At 38.0% G+C, this 21,625-nt stretch overlaps 1 protein-coding gene across 1 annotated transcript in view; it reads right to left on the reverse strand.

The window, feature by feature from the left end:
• The window catches only part of LOC135469729 (protein MON2 homolog), a 221,177-nt gene that overhangs the window by 7,051 nt on the left and 192,501 nt on the right, over nt 1-21,625 (reverse strand). Inside the window, 1 exon segment of the mRNA XM_064748295.1 lies at nt 438-555. Coding sequence (XP_064604365.1) covers nt 438-555 — 118 coding nt within the window.

Below are 21,625 nucleotides of genomic sequence, written 5' to 3' on the forward strand. Positions count from 1 at the left end.
CTGTCAAAAAAGTTGTATAAAGTATCATATATCACATACAATCGAGAGAATAACAAGGATCTACGAGTCTCATCAACTGACTAGCCATTACTTTATTTATTTGATTCATGTTTTACACTGTACTCAAGAATACTTCACCACAGTAGCCGTTGTGCTGGGGGCTAATTGGGGCAAACTCATGACCATCTGCTGGGTGCCGGCAGACCTTCCCATGTATGACTGGAGAGGAAGTCACCACCTCGGTGAGTGTCTCCTGAGTCACAAAGACCCTGACCAGTGCTTCACAAGGTCAGTTAATATTCACCCATTTCCACATTTATCTGTGTCCAATTTATGCCTCAGAATTCAATGCTTCCCATTTAAAAGTCTGGGGGACTTAATTGTAACTCCTGGTAAATATAATGAAAGGCGCTTTGTTCAGGTGTTACTGTACGTACCATGCTTCCTGGCTACAGGTAAGCCAATGTTGAGGACTGTGAGCAGGGCATTGATTACCAGCATCCAAGTGGTTCTGGAGAAGCAGCCATATTTCAGAGACAGTGGATGGTGGAATGTCTGAAACACCACAGTATGAAAACAAAGATACATGGAAGGAAACATTAATCACATACAGGTACATGGAAGGGGTCAGTTATCACACACAGGTACATGGAAGGAAACAGCAATCACACACAGGTACATGGAACGGAACAGTAATCACACACAGGTACATGGAAGGAAACAGCAATCACACACAGGTATATGAAAGTAAACAGTAATCAAATCAGGTACATGGAAGGAAACAGCAATCACACACAGGTATATGAAAGTAAACAGTAATCAAATCAGGTACATGGAAGGAAACAGTAATCACACACAGGTATATGAAAGTAAACAGTAATCAAATACAGGTACATGGAAGGAAACAGCAATCACACACAGGTATATGAAAGTAAACAGTAATCAAATACAGGTACATGGAAGGAAAAAGCAATCACACACAGGTATATGAAAGTAAACAGTAATCAAATACTGGTACATGGAAGGAAACAGCAATCACACACAGGTATATGAAAGTAAACAGTAATCAAATACAGGTACATGGAAGGAAACAGTAATCATATACAGAAAAAGGACGTTTTTTTATATATTCGTAAAACAGATACATGTATATGTAAAGTGAGCCAAGGGAAACAACATTCAAAGGTAAAATATAGCAACTTCTTTTCCATTCCACAAATTTAATTTCAACCAAATTTTTGTGCACATGTGAGGCAATTATCGATGATTTTCTGCAAATGTCACAAAAACATTATTAAGAAATCCATATAGCTGAAGTTTGTGCACAATTCTCAAACCTATTTATGAGTACATTCCAGCAATAAAATGTGTAATTGTCACTGGCTTATCACAGATGTGACCTTGAAGTTTAAAGAAGTGTCAGTTTATGTACATCCATGTTGCTGTACTGATAATAATGTTGTTATAAAAGCAGTTGGTTGAAAAAGAAGTTCCTGAATTTTAGTTTTGAATTTAATTTCCTTTCTCTCACATTTACATACATTTATAAAAATGAAGCAAGTTCACTGTGCAAATGGAATGCTATATGTTGAAAATATGTCCTATTACAATGTAACAGGCAGAGCCATGGTAGACTTAAGGCATGTGTCTACTCCAAAATCAGGATGGAACATGAACAACTTCTCATCAGGAGGTTTCCTCAGGGAGTTCCCCTGACATACACACAATCCCAATGTCTTTAGGAAACACAAATAAGGAAAACACCAACTTAAACAAGTGAAGATTTATGATGGTTTCTTCCCACTACAGGTCAACATCTCAGCATTTACAAAATGTCTGGGTCCAGCAGAGATTATCTGAACACACACCTTGGCATTTACGGTCACAATGAAGACCTGTGAGCTTCACAGGTGTCCCACCTGCCATTGAAAGCTTAACCTCCACAACTAACTACACATGATGTATACCTTATGTGGTGGTTAACATGCACAACACACTTTTCTACAGGGCTGCTCTCATGCCCCAAGTTCCTGTAGTATGGTCTTCACAAAAAGGGGATACACACAAATCCCTTAGGCTTTCTTTGAATGACACACTTGATCGGTTGATGTTGAGAGGAAAATGACTGGCAATGAAAGATAGAGGTCACTTAACTAATGTGTTAGCCTTCCCTAAATGTACCAACGTTTTGTGTTTTTTTTTTTCCTTTTCTTGTACATATTGATGACATATAGCCTTGTCCTAATTCTGCCGACCACATTTGCCATTTCCAAATGTGTGTCAGATGGAGAAAAGAAAAAGGACCATCATTCTCACCAGAAAAGTGGAAGTAATTGGTTTGGTTTGTATAACTATGAACACAAGAGCTACAATTCCACAGGCTGCCAACATTTTTTACAGGTGGATTCAAAACAACTGACAGATGTATCTTTAATAATAGACAAGCAATGTTGTAATATCACTCTTCAACCCCATAACATTTAAAAAATGCTCGAATAATTTCAACATATCTTTGAATGAGCCATGCATTTCCACATTTGTCCAAGAAACAATGTATTTAGACAATATCTATTCAAAATTTTTCAAAAGTTTAAAGTTTAATCCGAAGCAATGTATATGAAGGCACACCTGATCCTAATCCTGGACTCCACAGGAGGAAGAAGAGTGGGGGGTTTGGGGGTGGGTATGGTATTGACTAAGCCTGGAGTGTCTCCCAGGAACTAATTAGCAGGACAATGACCTACTCCCATGGGGTAGAAGATGAAGTGTAGAGAAAAACTCCATGGGGTGGAATATGAAGTGTAGAGAAAAACTCCATGGGGTAGAATATGAACTGTAGAGAAAAACTCCATGGGGTGGAAGAAGAAGTGTAGAGAAATGCCCCATGGGGTAGAAGAACGACCCCACATGCCATGACCCTAACAAAGTATGTCATACTCATGGGAAGGATATTGAATATTAATGCGTAGACCTGCTAAATAACTATTTAGGTAAACACTAGAATAGCCTGAATCTTTTTATGTTTGCCTTCACAATGGGAAGGCTATTTTCTATTTTCAAGTTTCAACGTATACAAATAAATTAAAATAATACAATATCATAAGTTATCAATTTAAAGAGTTAAAAAGTATCAATTTCACAATTAAAGTTCTTGAAATTATTTTTAGGTTCATGTATTTCTTTTCTTCTCTAAAAAGCACAAGTGTAATAATATACTTAAAGAAAACAAATGAATTATGAAAGGGCTCTGCAAAATTAAGAGGCATTAAGAAGTTGACAGACTAACATTACAGCTGGGGTTTGAATATAGATAACCTCAGATTTATTGGTTAGCAAGGTTTCAATGTACAAACATCTCTCACAACGATGCTACAATTCGACTTGTTTAAAACCTGGTGGTGTATAAAAACAGAATCTTGCTATAATGAATTATTCTATCAATATCCACTCTAGCTATTATTATAGCATCAAGTTATTGTTCATAATGTTTTTGAAATATGAACCATTCTTAATGCAGAAGAATTAACACAGTCCCATAGCTTTAACAAATCAGGCATGCCAGTTATACACATGCTTTTGTTTCATCATAATACACAACATTACATAACCCCAAGTATGGGAAAGGTAGTAAATGCCTAAGATAACATGATTGACTACACTGTTCTTTAACAAGGACATAATCAAACACCAAACAAGCATGTTATCACAAGCGTCATGTGACTCATCAAATCCTGAGAAACACATTACCATCCACCAGGAAACACCCATTGGCTACGAATTTACCCTTTTCCCAACTCAGTTTGTTGTCAACTGATTCTGACATTTCTTTTCAGTTCTGACAATACACAACGTTGAAATTTAATGCTTCATGAGGAAGTAAAACAAAAACCAATGTGGAGAGCTGTAACAACAAATGATATCTAGAATCTGACATCTCCATTCAGAAAGGGATATACATAAGACAAAAGCATGTCACTGGAAATACATTCACAGAAAGAAGTTCAGAGATGTCAATTCTGTGATGTTTGAGGTTCAACTTACAATAAACCTCCTAGAAACCGACTTGTGACAAACATGTCTCACTGACGTGTTATAGGCTGTTAACAAGCCCATTGTACATCTAGTTATTTAAATCATCATTATTTAAAACTTCAGTTTGATAAACTGACTTTCATTTACATGAAATACAATATTTTTAATATATTGGTGACCAAGGAGACCAAAGAAAGTAACTTGTTAATTAATATTAAGATTCTTTTGGTAGCTAATTGAGTACTTATACCAGATGAATTTATCATAAACTACAACTGTTGCTAAACACTTCGTTTTCCACTTTAAGGTAATAAGCAAGGACAAATCTCATTAAATTTATATCTTATCACCTGTAAACCACAGACTCTCGAGAAAATGAATTTGTTACAGCATGAGGTTTCTATTTTTATAACACAGGCTTACTCTAGGTGTTGTTCATTTTGTTTCTAGACATGTATGTGTTATAATGATGAAAGTTTTCAGGAATTACCATCATATAACAGGACCTGAGGTCTTTGCATGTCTAATAATCAGAAGCCATTACAGCTAGGTATGTAACAGTAGACAAGTTAGTGTTCTTCAAAGCGCGCTTTTGCCCTTGTTAACAGCTCAGGGACAAAGGGTTACCAGTCATACAATGCATCTTGTTCACAAGGCCTAAATGAAAGCCAAACTCTTCATTATGCCACAGTCATTATTTTATTATGATGGGCCTAGAGGAAATGACTGGTTTGTCCCATTTTCTGGTCACACTTGTCAGGGTGAAAGGGGTTTGGGGAAGTTGGGTATAAAGGTGCTAAGTACAGTAGGTAGCCTGGAGGTCTGGCTGTTCAACACACAAAGGCCTCTTAACCCCCTAGTCCTGTTCCCTGTTAGCCCCTGCAATGTTGGAAGAGACCTCCTAAAACCCACAGAGGGCTTACATTCACTTGGGTAGAGTTGTGTAATGTTGCGTAACCTTATTCCCTGGGAACTGACCCACAGGGATTGGCTAGTCATTGAAGTGACCAGCAGGAGGCCAAGACCCAGAGCCCTCTCTGTTTTGTTCATCTATGTGGCAATAACCAGGGCATGGTCAAGCCTGGTTGGGCAGGTGGGCGATACAATTACAGCCTCCAGGGTTTCCTGTCAGCTAAAGCCAACTGGCCAGTGGTAGTGTTAATTAGCTCTGGCTTAACCCCTTCAGTCCCAGAGAGAACAGGGGAAACTAAGTGCAGACATTACACAATGCCCTTTAGAAGACCTGGCAAACCCACATAAGTTTACATCAGCCATAGCCTGAGGTGGACACTGGTCAGTTCTGACCTTTCTCGTGGAGATGTATATACTGAACATTTTACCTACAACTTATTAAGAATTTCAGCCTGGATACTTACCTGAATGGTGAAGGCAAATTGTATACAAGAAAGGCAATAGTTGGAAAGATATAGATGCACCACTTTCACGGAGAAATACTACCTGGTGGAACTCAGATAAGTGGAGAACCTAAAGACGAGATTACAGCACCATTGTTTTAAAGATCCACAGCAAAACTATAGATCATCAAAATGTGGAACGAAAGTGAAGAGGTAATGTACACCAGCATTCTCTTGTTTGTGAACCCTTCAGATGATGTGAAAAATTAAACATTGCCTATTTTATCTATTATTTCATCATACAGATTGCTTAATGATATAATATCTATAAATCATTTGATACTTTGTCCTAAAGTATGGAATGTGCTTTAGGTAAAGTGATAAGTGAACCAACATTACATAAAGTTATGGCTTTGTTTCGGGATATTTGGGGTGTAAGATTATGTAACATTACCATAGTGTTACCAGTGCTGCTGTGGATTGCCATGTAACTTTAAGTAATGTCAATGGGATGCCTGTGTAAAACAGTTATACTGTGGAATTACACTCAAACTTATGCAATGTTATGGTTGAGGAAATAACTCACCCAAGTTCTGTAAGGTCACCAGACCAAGTCTTGGTTGTCTTCTCATAAACGCAACATTATGATTGGAGATTTTAATTAAAAAAACACATTACATGTATTCCTTCTTTTTTCAAATATGCAAGCCAGTTCATTGCAAGTAGGCATTGTTCACAAAGCCAGATGAATTTTATATAGTTCCATAATATGTTAAGTGATAAAAACCTTCAACAGAATCAAAGACAAAAATTAAAAACACGAGCACTCCGCTCTTTCTTTCACAATGGTAGAAGTATGAGGTACACAGATATGCATCATAACATTCTGCTTTTTTCATAACATCCACTTAAAAGGAGAAAAGAAATAAATAAAAAATCAATCTTCCATAATGACATCCGAAAAAGTTCCTCCGAAGAAATGCTAATTGCTCGCACAAAAAGCGCTGCAGCTCTGAAGGCATTTCTATTCTTTTTTCTTTGAACAAGATAATTATTCACGGTTTGAATATGAAAGCCTTAGCAGGCAGCCATAGCTGACTTGGTTCCTGTTACAGTTAAAGCGATTGTAAATGAATGTTGATTAACAGTAATGGGTATACAGGCAGTGTTTGCGTGTAATGAAGTTAATTACCAGGGATTGCATTCCATATTTTACATAACCGGCAGTAACACTGTGCAAGGTTCCTGTAACCATACAGAGATCCTTGGCTTGAGCTTAAGCTCAGAATGGCTTTTCGCTTGTATACTTATGGACATGGTTACATCAGTTTCACAGTATTTCAGTTAACAAGGTTTGCTTAATGGCAGTACAAATTAACCCAATGAGTCATTAGAAGTCACAGAATATCACCAGAGACATCTAATAAACAACAACTGTTGTTTTCAGCATGTAATTCCATATATTGCAGAGGAATACAATTGCAAAAAATCAATATTCAGTTCAATCATTTTAGCACCTTTACAAGATTACTTGGTGTATGCTGTCCATATTCCATTCACCATCTAATCTCATCATGTGAGTCAGGACTATGTCATCATCAAAACAAATGTGCTTCTAAAAAGAAACTAATTAAAACCTTAAAAGTTTTTTTCAAATTTTACCTGAAGGTTTTGACTATGAAATAATGGAAGAGGACAGGGCCACAAAAATATATATCTTGTAAATTTTAGGGAACAAAAAATGTTAAAAGCGTCAAACGGCTTTCCTTTGTTGAAACAGGCATATTACTTTGGTATTAAAGTCAACACAACACAACACTTCTGATCATCAAACGGTAAAACAAAATCCAAAGTTAAAAGGCCTGCTGTCTGATGTAGAGTCATCTAAAAAATAACAGTAAGTAGAAACAATTCTAAACACCATGGCAATGAACACTGGTCATGGGTGTTTGTGTATGATGAGATTCTGGCTAACACCATTCCACATTTAGCACCTTTATCAATGTAGATATTGTGGGAGTAAATATGATCTAAGGCAGACACACAGGGAACCATGTGGAAAAGGGCGTAGACAATATTCTGATTGGTCCGGCTGTTTTACGGGACACATGGCTGTTTTATGGGACACATGGCTGTTTTACTGGACACACTCTGGCAAATACTACACTAATGTTAACATAAGACACACATCACTTCAAGAAAATTTGCTTGATTTCATGTTAGCCAGGTTATCCACATTCATGCTCAATTACTGAGGTGTCCAAGGCCTGTGCAGATATGGCTTACATAATTCCATGTAGTATTGATGCATTTTCAACAGTTACTCAGTTCAAATGTTTAAGTGATAGTTTTCCTTCACATATGAAGTAGTTTTTAAATATAAAATGTGTCTCTTCAAACACCAGGGCAAGGAAGAAAAACAAAAGGAAAATTATAAACACTGCCTAATTGTTTGCTTGATGTTGTTTGTTTTGTTAAATTGGAATGAATTGATACATACGCTGATTAAGTGGAAATCTATAAAACAAGCTATCATCGCCTACATGTCTATTATGACAAAGAACCATGCAGCCAACATGAACTGTCATAATTCTTAAACTTTAATTTCTAGCAGCAACGAATTCCAGCTACAGTAAGCACTGATAAAGTTTGAAGAAGTATACCTGCCTGTATAAGTAAGACCAGACATAATGCTGGAGTCAGCTACTTCAAAGCATGATCTATCTTTTCTGCTCTCGGAATGAATGACTGATTGGGATTTAATGCCACACTGGCAGTATTTCAGCCATATTGTGGAGTCTGGTCTAGGAAAATGCTTCTAAATACTGTAATATAAAAGACTGATCTAGAAAGCAAATGATGTGTCTATGGCATGAAACATGAGACTGTCAGGCAGGTAAAATGGAAGCTATCATTTCTGTACACCTGAGATGGTGGTGGACATGTTGTTCACACAAGGGGATCATGTGCAGAGTTTATGACCTTTTGGCACCTGTGCCAGCCCAGGTAGATAGGATGCTATAGTGGCATAACAGGGGCAAAAATTGCATAATACCTGAATGACCTTTGGCCCAGGTGTCATGTATGTCATGTCAGGTAGTTTAATAAAGAAAATTCTTTTAACACATTGATATGTACTAGAAAGAATAAAAATGAAAATTACCAAAACATCTAGATGAATTTAGTGTTTACTAAATTTCTGTAAAAAAAAATGCGGTGACAGTCAAAACATAACAATATAACTCAAAACCAAAAAGAAAAAGGGAGAAGCTCTTTTCTCATGTTCCTCAGACCACAAAAATAATGATGGCATAATTAAGACACATTCATCGAACAGAAGATTCCAGGACTAAAATAATGGTTATTAGTTTCAAGGATCTGTGGTATGAGCATGATAATTGCTAATTACAGTTCACAGCTGTCTGTGTAAATTTTCACACGAACTCTCCTCCAGGTAAGGAATATTGCATAATTACATTTCTAGGCAATGTAATGAAAAATGTAACTCATTTTTATGGTATAAAATTTAAATCATTTTTAAGCCAGTCATAAATCATTTTTTTTTTTGAGAGGTGACCAAAGACACATACATAGATGTGTGACTAACATTAACAAAACCAATAAGACTATCACAGGGGAATATATTAAAGTTCTTGTCCAGTGTGGTGACAAATGACAGCTATGGTGTAATGATGGCATAATATTAGGTAATGTGGCAGTAGAGCTGGGCCAGGTATACCCGATTCTTATGAGGAATTGCATAACACTGCTGACCATGCAGGTACACTGAGGTGGTAATAACCAGGCCTGTAGTAAAAATAGCTAGTGGGGTGATAGAAAGGTCAATCTGGTCAGTCAAGCTGGCTCAATACCAGTGGTCAGTGGTCAGTGCTGTAACGCCTTGGCTTGATGCTGCAATGTTAACCAGACGCAAGTAACAATGTGATAAGAGTCAGACAAACAGGTCTACTGCAGGTAGAGCATTTCTCAGGGGCCAGTCTAGCTAGCCTATAACCGGACTCAAATCACGCTATTATGGTGAAAGGCCCTCACACACAGTCAAGAATTTTTGGTCAAGAGGCTCTTCATGCCAACTAACATCAGGCAAGAGGAAGTAGATCATCAGTTACCTTGTGACATATAGTCTTAGCCATAGGAAGAGGAGACAGGTAGAAACCTCAGGTGAGTGCCTGGATAACCTCAATCGTTAAGGGCTCAGAATTTTATTTACAAAAGATCAGATTTGGACGAAAGGTCAATATGTAACCTTTACACCTTGTCATTTCTTTTCACTACAGCACCAATTTTCCACTTGTTTCAAAACTTAATGGACATTTCACATACTTTATTTACATCTTTCAGAATTCCAGTGAATTTCTAAGACATACATAGTTTTCTAAAAGAGAATATATGGAATATATTATATATATAATATATCGAGCTATTATTATCATTATTTATTCAAGTTTGTGTCCAGCCTACAGCCTAGACCGCTTTACCAATTGACTTGAAATTTTGCAGTGTTATTCCCTGATGGCTGAACTTGTGCACCAGGGGGTTTGATTTTTGTTATGTAACGTGGTTTGGCGGCCATATTGGATTTTATATATGAAATCGTTCAAATATCTTCTTCTCAAGAACCACCGAGCCCATTGTTTTGAAATTCGATGTGCAGCTAGAGCATTGGTAGTTACAATAAGTTTGAGAAAATCTTTGACTTCTGGTCAAAATTTTGGAAGCTTGCTATTGGTCGAATTTGTGACGTCACACATAGTTTTGAAATTTCAATTTCTCAAAGTGTATTATAATGTATTTTGAGGCGATGGTTCCCAATCTGCTTTTATTTTTTGCATATCTTTGTAACTTTTTGAGATAGTCAAAAAACTAAAATTACGTCATGTAATTTCAATTACCTGTATCTCGAGAACTATGGGAGCTAGAAATGTGAAACTTGCACCAACCTGTAGCCACAGGCATGCTCTTTCTGTAGGGTGCCAACGGATTTGAGCTACAATCAATAGTTTTCTCGCCAGAAGCCTTTAAATGACAACACCATTTTTTTTCGTTTAGTAATAGATGTTAATTCTATTGCCTTACATGGAGTTAGATGATAACTGGACTGGGTTTATGGTAGTTCACTTAATGCTTTCTGCTGTACTGTCCATGATTTCCCAAAGCGGTTGTATGATGACATAAAGCTATGCTGTGTTTTATTTGATGGCGTACCAACACAACAAACAATGTGAACCCCGGCTGAAACTGCGGGGCTCAAAATTGATGGTGCTTAAGTTATCGATACTGTCACTGCAATTGTGGGTGTAAGGGAGACAATTTATAAGTAGCTGTGTTTACAATGGTCCTCTTCCTTCCCTTTGACTGGTGTTAGGCGATATTTACTGGATTCAAAAAGACGCAGATTGCAATAAAAGCCAGTTGCCTTTTGTGGATGATTAGCAGGACAAGTCTTTAGCGTTAGTGTAGAAATATGTGTATGTTCAAATATTTGAAAGTTCATTGTCTTACAGGTAATTCGACAATGATTCACGTAGGTTTGCACACAATTCTAGCCCAAGATATCCTCTACCCCTATGGTGCTACGGAATTGAGCTATGATTAACAGTTCTCGCTAGAGTCTTTTCGGGAACTCATATTAATTCTATTGTTTTGTTCTTTAATTAAATGGCCACTAATCAGGTATATAATTTGTTGACTTATTACTTTCTACTGCGCTGTAAATGATTTACCAAGGCCGTTCTGCATTTAGATATAGCTATTCTTTCTACTGTTCAACAGCAAACTGTGATAACTGTGACAACAAACGACGTGGACCCCAGCCGAAAATGCTTTGCAGTTCTAGTTATTATTATTTTTCTTCCATTTTCTTGAAAGCTTTTAGAAAGCTTTAAGAGCTGTAAAAGGAAAAGTTTTCATTGGATGTTGTTGAAATTTGGTGATTTTAGGAACAATGTTATGAGGCAAATCTTGGCTGTTTTTGATTAACTTTGGTCACACGACATGGAGGCCAACTTGGATTTTGATCAATACATTTAAAAATCTTCTTCTCAAGAACCAACACATGGATTTTTTTGACACTTGATGTACTTGTAGAGTGATCCTAGTTAGAGCAAGTTTGAAAATATCTTGGACATTCACCAAAAGCTTTGGAAGCAGGTGTCCAATTTTGAAAATGCTTTCATGTATTCTGGTGTATATTGAGCTACGATCAATAGTTTTCTTTTTATAGAAATGTTTAAATGACACCACCCTACTTCAGAAATAGAAATTAACATAGACTTTAACTGTGTATTACTATACATGTACTGCAGGTAACTTGCCACATAGGTGGCTGCCTTTCACTAAAACCAAGAAATGAACAACTCTTCCCCCTTTCCAAAGCTATCAATGGACAATTCTGAATGTATGCATGTAAACCAGCCCGGTCCACAATGTATCATGGGTAATTCTCAACAATTCCAGTGGCATTCCACCATACCCATGTACCTTGAGTCATGACGAGCCCCAAAAATGTAACTGTAACTCAGCCAAATTCAACTTTGAAAGAAATATCGCAGTTTCCAGTTTCCTTTCAGGTCTACACGTTACATACATGTATGGAAGAGACGGGCTTTAGGATGCTACGCAGAAAAGTAACTATTAGTGGGGATCTTTTTAAATAAAGCAACAATGCTTATTGCTTCTAACTATTTAGACCAAAGATTCATATCTTTATAATCTCCTAATATTTCGTGTCATCTACATGCTCATCTACATAAACAAATTAAATAGCAGACATCTTTAGCATACAACCACAATTCCACATTATTTTTTAATTTTTGTATGTTATTTTACCAGTAGTAAAGGAGGTATCTTATATATCCAGCATACTTAAATCTGTTGAAAAACACAATCTATTGTGTATACAAATCCCTGGATGGTTAATAAAACCAAGCAATTGGCTTTATCCACGCACAGTCCACAGTCATCCACAATCCACAGTCATACAATATAAATGTATACATACTGGTCAGAGACAATTGTTCATAAGAAATGTTAAGCCCAGTTTTTTCCTTGTACACCACCTTCATGTATTGCACAACCCTAATTAACTGTGTATTTTCAGCACTGAATCATTCATTGCTACTATAACCTCTAGAGAATGCTGTATACCCCTGTATGGTAGGTGTTACGATAGCTTTCTGGCTAATTAAGCTATTGTCTACACAATATTTTGAACCTTTAATTTTTTTAGTCACTTGGAATACTTGTGCACAAATGTACAAGTTTTATTCAATGGTAACAACGAGATTGGGCTGTGCCAAATGACCATTAAAGGCGATTTTACTTTACGTTATTCTTAAATCACCAGTTTCTGGATATTCATATCATATTTTGATGTGTATCCTCCTTCATAATCCCACTAAATATTAAATTATGTAAACTGAAAGCATATAGTCATATATGAACATGATCAAAATTAAATCCAGGTGTCACATACTTTCTGGACCCCTTGGAAATTATGGCAGTGGGGGCTCTTGGATTGCAGCTTACACGAGACTGTTGAGAGTGTTTCACCTTTGTCTGAACTTCTTACCGATGACATATTTTGTTTCTATCTGCTCACAGGTAAGCCACCCCCAGCAGGTGTACCACCACCCAAAGGAAGGCTCCCAGGGCTACCCATCCACCTGGTACAGAATAGACACGACAGACCAAGGCCTGGCTGACTACAGCAACGACATCTCATCAGATATGCACCACCACAGCAGTAGCAGCAGAGATCCAGAGAGGCCTTTCAAGGCCTACCCACGCACACCTGTCACTCTGCCCGGGTCCTTCTATGGCTCTCAGCCAGCGTTTCCATCACCCATGGCAATGTCCTCTGTGACAGGAGGAGACAGGGACTACCCTCAGGTGACGTCCACTTGCAGCTCTGCACCCGCTGAAGCAAGCCTTTCCACCATGTCCGGACTTGGACACCCCCTTTCCCAGCACCCACACCATCACCCCCATCTCCATGGCTCTATGCAGGCCTCATCTGAGAGTAGAGCTCATCCCTCACCAGACAGTCAAAGCCAAGGCTCCTCTAGCATGATGGAGATCACCAGCTCAATGTCTATCAAGGGGAGCCCAGAGAGCACTGACCACCTCAGTGGCCAGCGAGTTGGTCTGAATAGCAAAAATAGCTGCTCTGACTCCAACTCCTCATCTGGGCCATCCTCTTCTCACGACTGTGGATCCATAGCAGAACGTGCCGAGGCAAACGGCTTCAGGGTTCCCCCCAAGAAACGCCCACACAATGTCCCAGACATGCAAAAAGATGAATGTTACTGGGAAAAAAGGAAGAAAAACAATGAGTCCGCTAAACGGTCGAGGGAAGCCAGGAGAGTGAAGGAAGAACAAATTGCCATGAGGGTTGTGTTTCTTGAGCAGGAAAATCTTCAACTCCGCACAGAGCTATCCCTCTTGAAGAATGACATAGAAAAGCTCAGATGCATGTTGTACAACCCATGACTGGAGGAGTGAGCTTGAATTGGGGAACTGCTACCAAAGAATTCACTGGGACAAACAAATCTTTTATTTCAGTCTAAAACATTGACTAGATAGTGCTGAGGTTGAGTGCTTGTTGTATGGCAAGAAGTGTTAAGGATGTGGAATGACCACGTACAGAAGGTTGACCTGTAAGTTTTAGATGGCTTCAGCCCAGTACTTCCCTGCCCAAGTGTCATTAACAGCTCCCAAGCAGTGCTTCGACTAATACAGATGGAGGCATACTAAGCAGACCTAACATGGATTCATTTTGAAATTGAAAAAACTTTTAATGAACATGTTATTTTATATATATATATATTTATATATATATATATATATATGTTCAGGGAAAGTGTATTTTGTTGTATGACTTTCTAATGTTGCCATAGCAAGTATTGTTTTACAGTTTACCACTGTATTGTGTCACGTGAATGTTGAATAAGCTTTTATTTGGATTTTATGTTACTTGATGTGCTCAGTATTATCCTGCTGAATGTTATTTACAGTGAAGGATACTACTGTCTAATGTAATACAAATTTATCTCAGGTTGTCAACTTTATGACAGAAATATACACATACAGAAAGCTGTATTTGAAATGTGATACTTTTACGTATATCTTAATGAATCTAATCAACATTTAACTGTTTTATATTTTAACTTTAATCAGTTTCCCATAAATCAACAGTGTTGGTGTATTTTTTGTGCATCACATTACAAGGCCAGTACAATGTTTTACATGGTCCATTGGGATAGATGTTATGTACTAGTCTTCACATATAAACCACTATGTTCAGGGAAAGTATACAACCTATTGTTCTAAAATTTATAACTTGTGTACAAATATTGTATGCCACTAAGGATGAATGCTGCTGTTCTTAGTGTATAATTTCTAAGTCATAAAAAAGATCATAAAAAGAGCAGTTTGCCAAAGCTTTCTCCATTATCCACATAAAATCGGAGATTGAACTTAAATAGAGGAAACTGTTGCTTCATAAGACTAAGAGTTACAGTTGAAGCCTATTTACAGTACATAATTAGGAAAGTGATGTCAGACATGTAGAGTGAACGATATCCATGTACTGAAACCATTGTCAGTGTGTCACTGTATATTGTATGATGCATGATTATGGTTAGCAGTTTGTAACGTGCCTTATCAGGGAATGACAACCTAGGATGCTCATGCCTACAATCATCCCAGTATGGGCCTAACTACCATGCCAACCTAACCACTGTCTTTCATGTGATTTATACAAACAGACTTGTGATAATGTATTGTGTGATCCACAGAAAATCATGACATTTAAAATTCATTTGAATAAAGTCTCAGACAATTACAAATATTATATTTCCTGGGTGTGTCACTAGAAAAATGTGTAATATACACTGTAGGTATCTCAGGAGGCTTCGGAGAGGTTTTCTTCCAAAGCCAAAACTAAGAACAATATATGCATTCACCCAGATAATATATAAACCATTACAGGGACCAATATAGCTGTTAAATGTGACATTTGTACCTTGTGTGTTGTTCGGTGGAAAACAATTTAAATTTAGAACAAGACATATTTTGTCAATCACATGATGTGGTGAGAACATTATGGTAATATATTATGTCCAAAAGTTTACCATATTTAGCAAAAAAAAATCCCTTTTGTGTAATATAAACACATTAATGTCTTGGAGTCTTAACTGAGATGATAAAAGTGAAATTTACCTTTTATTCAAATTGTATATGCTAAACAGAAACCATACATGTATACAGAGGGCAACAATTCAACATAAAAAAAATATGTAGATGAATTTTACCTTGGCCTGTAAATAGCTCATTCCAAAGAAGTAACGGACAGATTTATGTAACTGTGAATAATGTATATGCAATATCTGGGAGAGAGAGAGAGTCAATCAATGAATACAAAACATTCCTTGATTTTAGCAAATGGAAAACCTGTATTTTGTAAGGTTTTGGGGTAAGAGCAATCATTTATAGGGCCACCTATAGCAGTATACTCAGGTACACCAGCTGATATCAGCAGTTTTTTTATTAGCTTTTTTAAATGTTATGTATGTCCTTGACTATATTTGATGTTTTGACTGATTTGAATGACGTAGGGTTTTCTTCATTTGTGTCCAATAAATAAAGTTTGTGCACATATACTAGAATGTGTGTGTTTATTTGTTCATTATCTGATCACCTTCTAACTTCATCCATTAACATACGCATAGGAATGCTTGAGCTGAATGGACACTTTTGCATTCTGTAAACACTGATACATCGTATATCACAGAAACTTCAGTGCCTTGCAAACGCATGGTGGAATCACAACTCAGGTTCATGAAAATAAACAAAATCACGATCGTTGTTTTTTTTAAAGGACTTTTTTCCCTTCCAAAAACAATATGAAGCATGAAGAAAATGTTAAAAGCTACAGGCTGTTTCATCCCCAATGAAAATCTCCCCAGAGAGTGTGGCTAGTGCACTGATGCCTATTCAGGCAATGTGTAACTAGCTCTCTGAGGCATTCCAGGACATGTGGCCAACAGGTCAGCCAGTGCAGTCTTCCTGCTTGGACAGCAACTGGACACCAGCCCAGGCCCATCTGTTATGTAACCATCCCTCCAGTTCTACTCATCAGGGGGGTCACTGGGTCCCTCTGTGTGAGGTAACCTGAGGGGAGGCCACTTCCAAGTTATGCAATTTAGCTAATCCACTTTAGAATCCTTTTAACTGTTTTCAAAGCAGCAGGGTTTCATTTACCTCCATGTACTTCAGCCATCAGAATGGGGGTGAGAGATAAGTCGTGACTGCACCCAGGCATGTGTGATTACCAACAGGCTTGGTATATCCCTCATGTTTACAGATAAACACCCTATTTCTGTAAACAGTCCCATCCCTGTCAATGATGAACCAACACACATCTACAGGCTGGAGTCTCCTGCTTCCACCCACTTCCTCTGTTAAAACATTCCAAGCACACACACAGTGTGCCCAATCTATTTTTAACACTGTTTAAAAAATAACAAATAGATATGGAATAAATCTATAAAAACCCATGCATATAAGGTGCTGTACATTAATTTTATTACCTGAAAATAGATGGTTTCTGTTAAAAGGTAAAAACTAAATACCTCAAACAAGAAATCCATCCACTGACCTGGGAGTGATGTCAAAGAGGGGATTGACCATTTCTGTACAACATGTCCTGCCTAATACAAATGATTGATACCGAAAGAGATCTTATCGTGGAATGATGAGAAATGGGTGATTTACTGGTTGCTACAGATTTTGCATGATTACTGTACATGTTCTTTACAGCTAGAAGGAAATATCAGCAATTATGATATCTGAAGGATACACCAGTACCAACAGTGAAGCAGGCTCTTTCAGATGTGGTTAGACCATGCTTTCTAGCCTTAAAATGTGTTAACAAAAAGTTCAATTTGATTCATTTTTTGACTATTATACTGCCATATTCAATAACCTGTCGGATTTAAAGCGATGTGTTTCAAAACAACGGCAGCGTAAGAAAACAAATTACCCTGGGGAATTGGAAATGTCCTGCGAATAGGCAGGCTTTAGCCAAGCATATGTGACCATGCCTTGAAGTTTCATCAGTGACCATTCTGAAGAAGGTCATTACAGTAGCCCGTTTCAATTTGTTAAGATGACAATGGACGACAGACAAGCCCAGACAAGAGAATTGTCAACCAATGTACACAATTCAGAACCCATTACAAAAATACTCCAGTTACCACACACACTGGATTGGGAAATGATAGGCCAGCCACAATATACCCATCTGTTTGCAATGATGAATTTTCACCCTTTTCTGACTCCTAGACATTATGGAGCTCTGCTGAATATCTAAAATATTTGCTTGACGAGACCACAATTGATTAGCTGCTGAAAAGGATGCATAATACAAGCACATCAAGACAACCAGCTTCAGAACACATAGCATGAATCAGAGAGTAAGGAGTTGTCTCCCCTTACCCAGATAGTTTTTGTTTTTGTTCACAAAGGGCAATGTACACAACAGTCTATTTTCCTCTAAACCAAATTTCATATGTATCTCCAATCGTGAGTCTAACTGTATCCTGCACATTGTTTTATGTGCTTGCCACATCTATGAGGGATTGACAGTGGCTCACGTGTCAAACAAAGGTTACATTTGGGTCACAGCGCCCTAATAAACCTGTCCATTCTGGCATTTGCATCACATACGCCATTGCCTTCGCTTGCTAAGCAATATCTTTCGTGTAAAATCTTATCATGATTCATCATCTGAATGGAAAATTTGCTTTGTACAGGCAACTCATTATGAACATTTACTGTTATTCTAAAAAAACCACTGTCACACTTCCTGGCAAGACATATACTTGACTATAACTAATGGTGGTAAAATAAATTGTCTTGTAAAGATAATTTTCTGTGTGTCTCCAAACTAAAATTTGACTGTTAACAAAAAATGAACAAGAAAAGCCAATGGCGTCTTATAGGCCCCCCAGTGACCTCACCTTCTACAGAAACAGTAACAATTTCAAAGTTAATGTTTCTTCTAGCCTTTCTGGTTATTTTTAGTAATAGAGGTTATTCAGAAGTTAATTGATACATTTGAACCTTGCTAATAAATGACAAGAAGTAAAAGGGAAACGTGGCATTTTACAGCTTAGAGCAATACGAACTTAGCTTTAATAATTTAGGAGATGAAATCAACCACACCCGCAGATTAATAAGGGTGATGGGTAGCAAATCCAGATTAAAGTTACGCATGTGTTTGATGTATGATTTTACAGCCCGCCAGATCAATATGTAAAAACACAATTTCCATTGGATCGTCTTTGTGAAGTGTCCAGAAGGCATTTCAGACTCTATTGCTCTTCTCAACTGCTGACTTGGAACTCACACATAACATCGTAAAAACAACTTAATTCAATTTCAGACATCCGCACACTTTCAACCAAAGTAATTTGAGGAGCCAAGGTAGGGTGAATGAGATCAAGCTTATGAAACCCAAGGAAATATTTGGTTTTCACATTTCACAAAAAATCTATGGTCACAACTGATTACTGTAACACTGATATGGCATTTCATTAAAATTTTCCACATGATGCCAAATGGGTTACAAATACATCGATCGAGTCAAACCAAGCCTTCTTTTTTAAGCAAAACTTTAATCACATGTACATATATCCTGTGACTCTTTTTGTGAGGGAATACAATAAAATGGACAATGGACAGTTTTGGTGGGGTCCACCATTGATGACGGTTTTGGTCGGTTCCTTCAGAGACGATGGTTTTGGTGGGGTCCTCCAAAGGCGATGGTTTTGGTGGGGTCCTCCACAGATGATGGTTTTGGTGGGGTCCTCCACCGATGATGATTTTGGTGGGGTCCTCCACAGGTGATAGTTTTGGTGGGGTCCCTCACCGATGAGGGTTTTGGTGGGGTCCTCCACACACGATGTTTTTTGTGGGGTCCTCCACAGATGATGGTTTTGGTGGGGTCCTCCACAGACGACGGTTTTGGTGGGGTCCTCCACAGATGACGGTTTTGATGGTTTTGGTGGGGCCCTCCACAGATGATGGTTTTGGTGGGGCCCTCCACCTTGTGAATTTGTGTAGCTAAAGGTCAATCGTGTTCTCTTATACAGGAAGCATAAAAACATAAGTAAGGGTTGTGAAGTACCTTACCTTCTGTTAGAGGAAACCATAAAATTGAAGGCATCATCTATACAAACTGGAAACAACAAACACCTTTGGAAGTGAGAAGACAATAAAGCAGAGGCCAATTCCTCCAAACTTCAACTTCAGGCTAGCCAACACTTTTTAGTTTCTGCATAAAGGTACTGGTTTGCTTCAAAAGTAAAAGATTCTTGGAAATTCTATCGCAGTCAATTGCCCTTTTTCAAAATATGTGTCCAAGATTCGGGGAAAACATGGAGCTAGCTTGGGGTTAATAATAACTTTTAAACTTTGCCAATAAGAAAGAAATTAAAAATTACCAAGACATTTTGTTACATTTTCTCTTTAATATGCATTACCCATTCTTTAATTATAAATAATCAGATGTTCAGAAGATGCAGGGGTTACAGTTGATTTCATTTATTATTTGGTTGGTGTTCTACGCTATACTCAAGAATATTTCATTTATACGATGGCGGCCAGCATTATGGGGGGAGGAAACCAGGCAGAGCCAGGGGGAAATCCACGACCAGCTACAGGTTACTGGCTGGCCTTCCCACATAAGGCCGGAGAGGATGCCAGCATGAGCTGGACTTGAACTCACAACGACCACATTGGTGAGAGGCTCCAGGGTCATAGCGCTGTGTTAGCGCGCTAACCAACTGAGTCACCGAGGCCCCCGGGTTACAGTTGATGTGTGATGATCACAACCAGCTTATGAAGAATTACAGGTGTTGAAAAATGTCATTATTTTTGTTATTTGACTGGCGCTTGATTCCATCTGGTGGATCAAGTGGAAAGATCCATAAACATTACAGTTCATGAACAGGATGGCGGCAATGATGTATCATAACAAACATTTGTTAGGAATTTCTATTGTAAACGTGGTTTGTGGTGTGCAACTGTTAATACAGCATGGTAGCCCGGCAAACTTTGAACTGCCTGTAACTTATATCATCACTTTGAAAATAACGAGTATGTCTGTCACATCAAATGCCTTAATCAAATTTATCTAAGATATATCTAGTTCGACTGATGAGGTTATATTGCTGCTCTACCACTGAGATCTGTGAATGAGCTACATTAAGCTGGAAGTCGATTTAGTACCCAGAATTGAGTGTATGTCTGGCGGCACCTTGTGCAAGGGGCCTGAAGAAAAGGCTGGGGGTGAGCTACATAATAGCCATTCATCAGGCGCCCAGCCACCCCATTAACCACCAGATTAGGCTCCCGTGTCAATGCAGTTGCGCTCGCGGAAATATTACTGATTGCGCAAGGAACGAATTTCTGCAGACCCCATTTCAAAGTCCAGACAACTTAATGCATAGAAATACCGACACTATAACTGAAAACAATAAGTACATCTCCTAGCTGAATTACAGCCAATTCAGTTTCTCTATTTTATTAGATCTTATCCAGTCTCAGAGAATTCCAATAATTGAAGTCCTATCTGTTGTGGCCTTAGCCTGCATACTTACACCTGAGTAAACAACGACTGACCGCCCAAGCCTCCTTAGGGTTCTAAGAATCCAGAATGATCACTTTATCACCTGAACATCTGAACCAGCATGAGACTCCATTCACAAGTCTAATGCATATGTATTTTCTTTTGGAAAAAAATACATTGCACTAAATGACAGTTTACATCTCTTCAGAGAATAAAAACAATCATGAGAGCGCAATGGTCTGGATAACTCAAGTTTGAAGCATGTAGATCTGCCATGGTGTAAGAGTCTACAATATCTGTTTTTCTTATTTATTTTGATTGGTGTTTTACACCTTACTTGAGAATATTTCACTTATATGATGGCAGTCAGCATTATGGTGGAGGGAAACCAGTCAGAGCCTAGAGGAAACCCACGACCATCTGCAGGTTGCTGACTGAATTTCCCACGTACGGCAGGAGAGGAAGCCCGCCCATCTCCTTTTCAAGACCTCACTCTAATAAATACTACCATAGTACAGGCTAGCAGACATGGTGTTGGATATTGTCAAAGTAGACCAACGTAACAAAGAAACCTTGTCATCTA

This window comes from Liolophura sinensis, chromosome 7 (assembly GCF_032854445.1).
Source record: "Liolophura sinensis isolate JHLJ2023 chromosome 7, CUHK_Ljap_v2, whole genome shotgun sequence".
Lineage (NCBI taxonomy): Eukaryota > Metazoa > Mollusca > Polyplacophora > Chitonida > Chitonidae > Liolophura > Liolophura sinensis.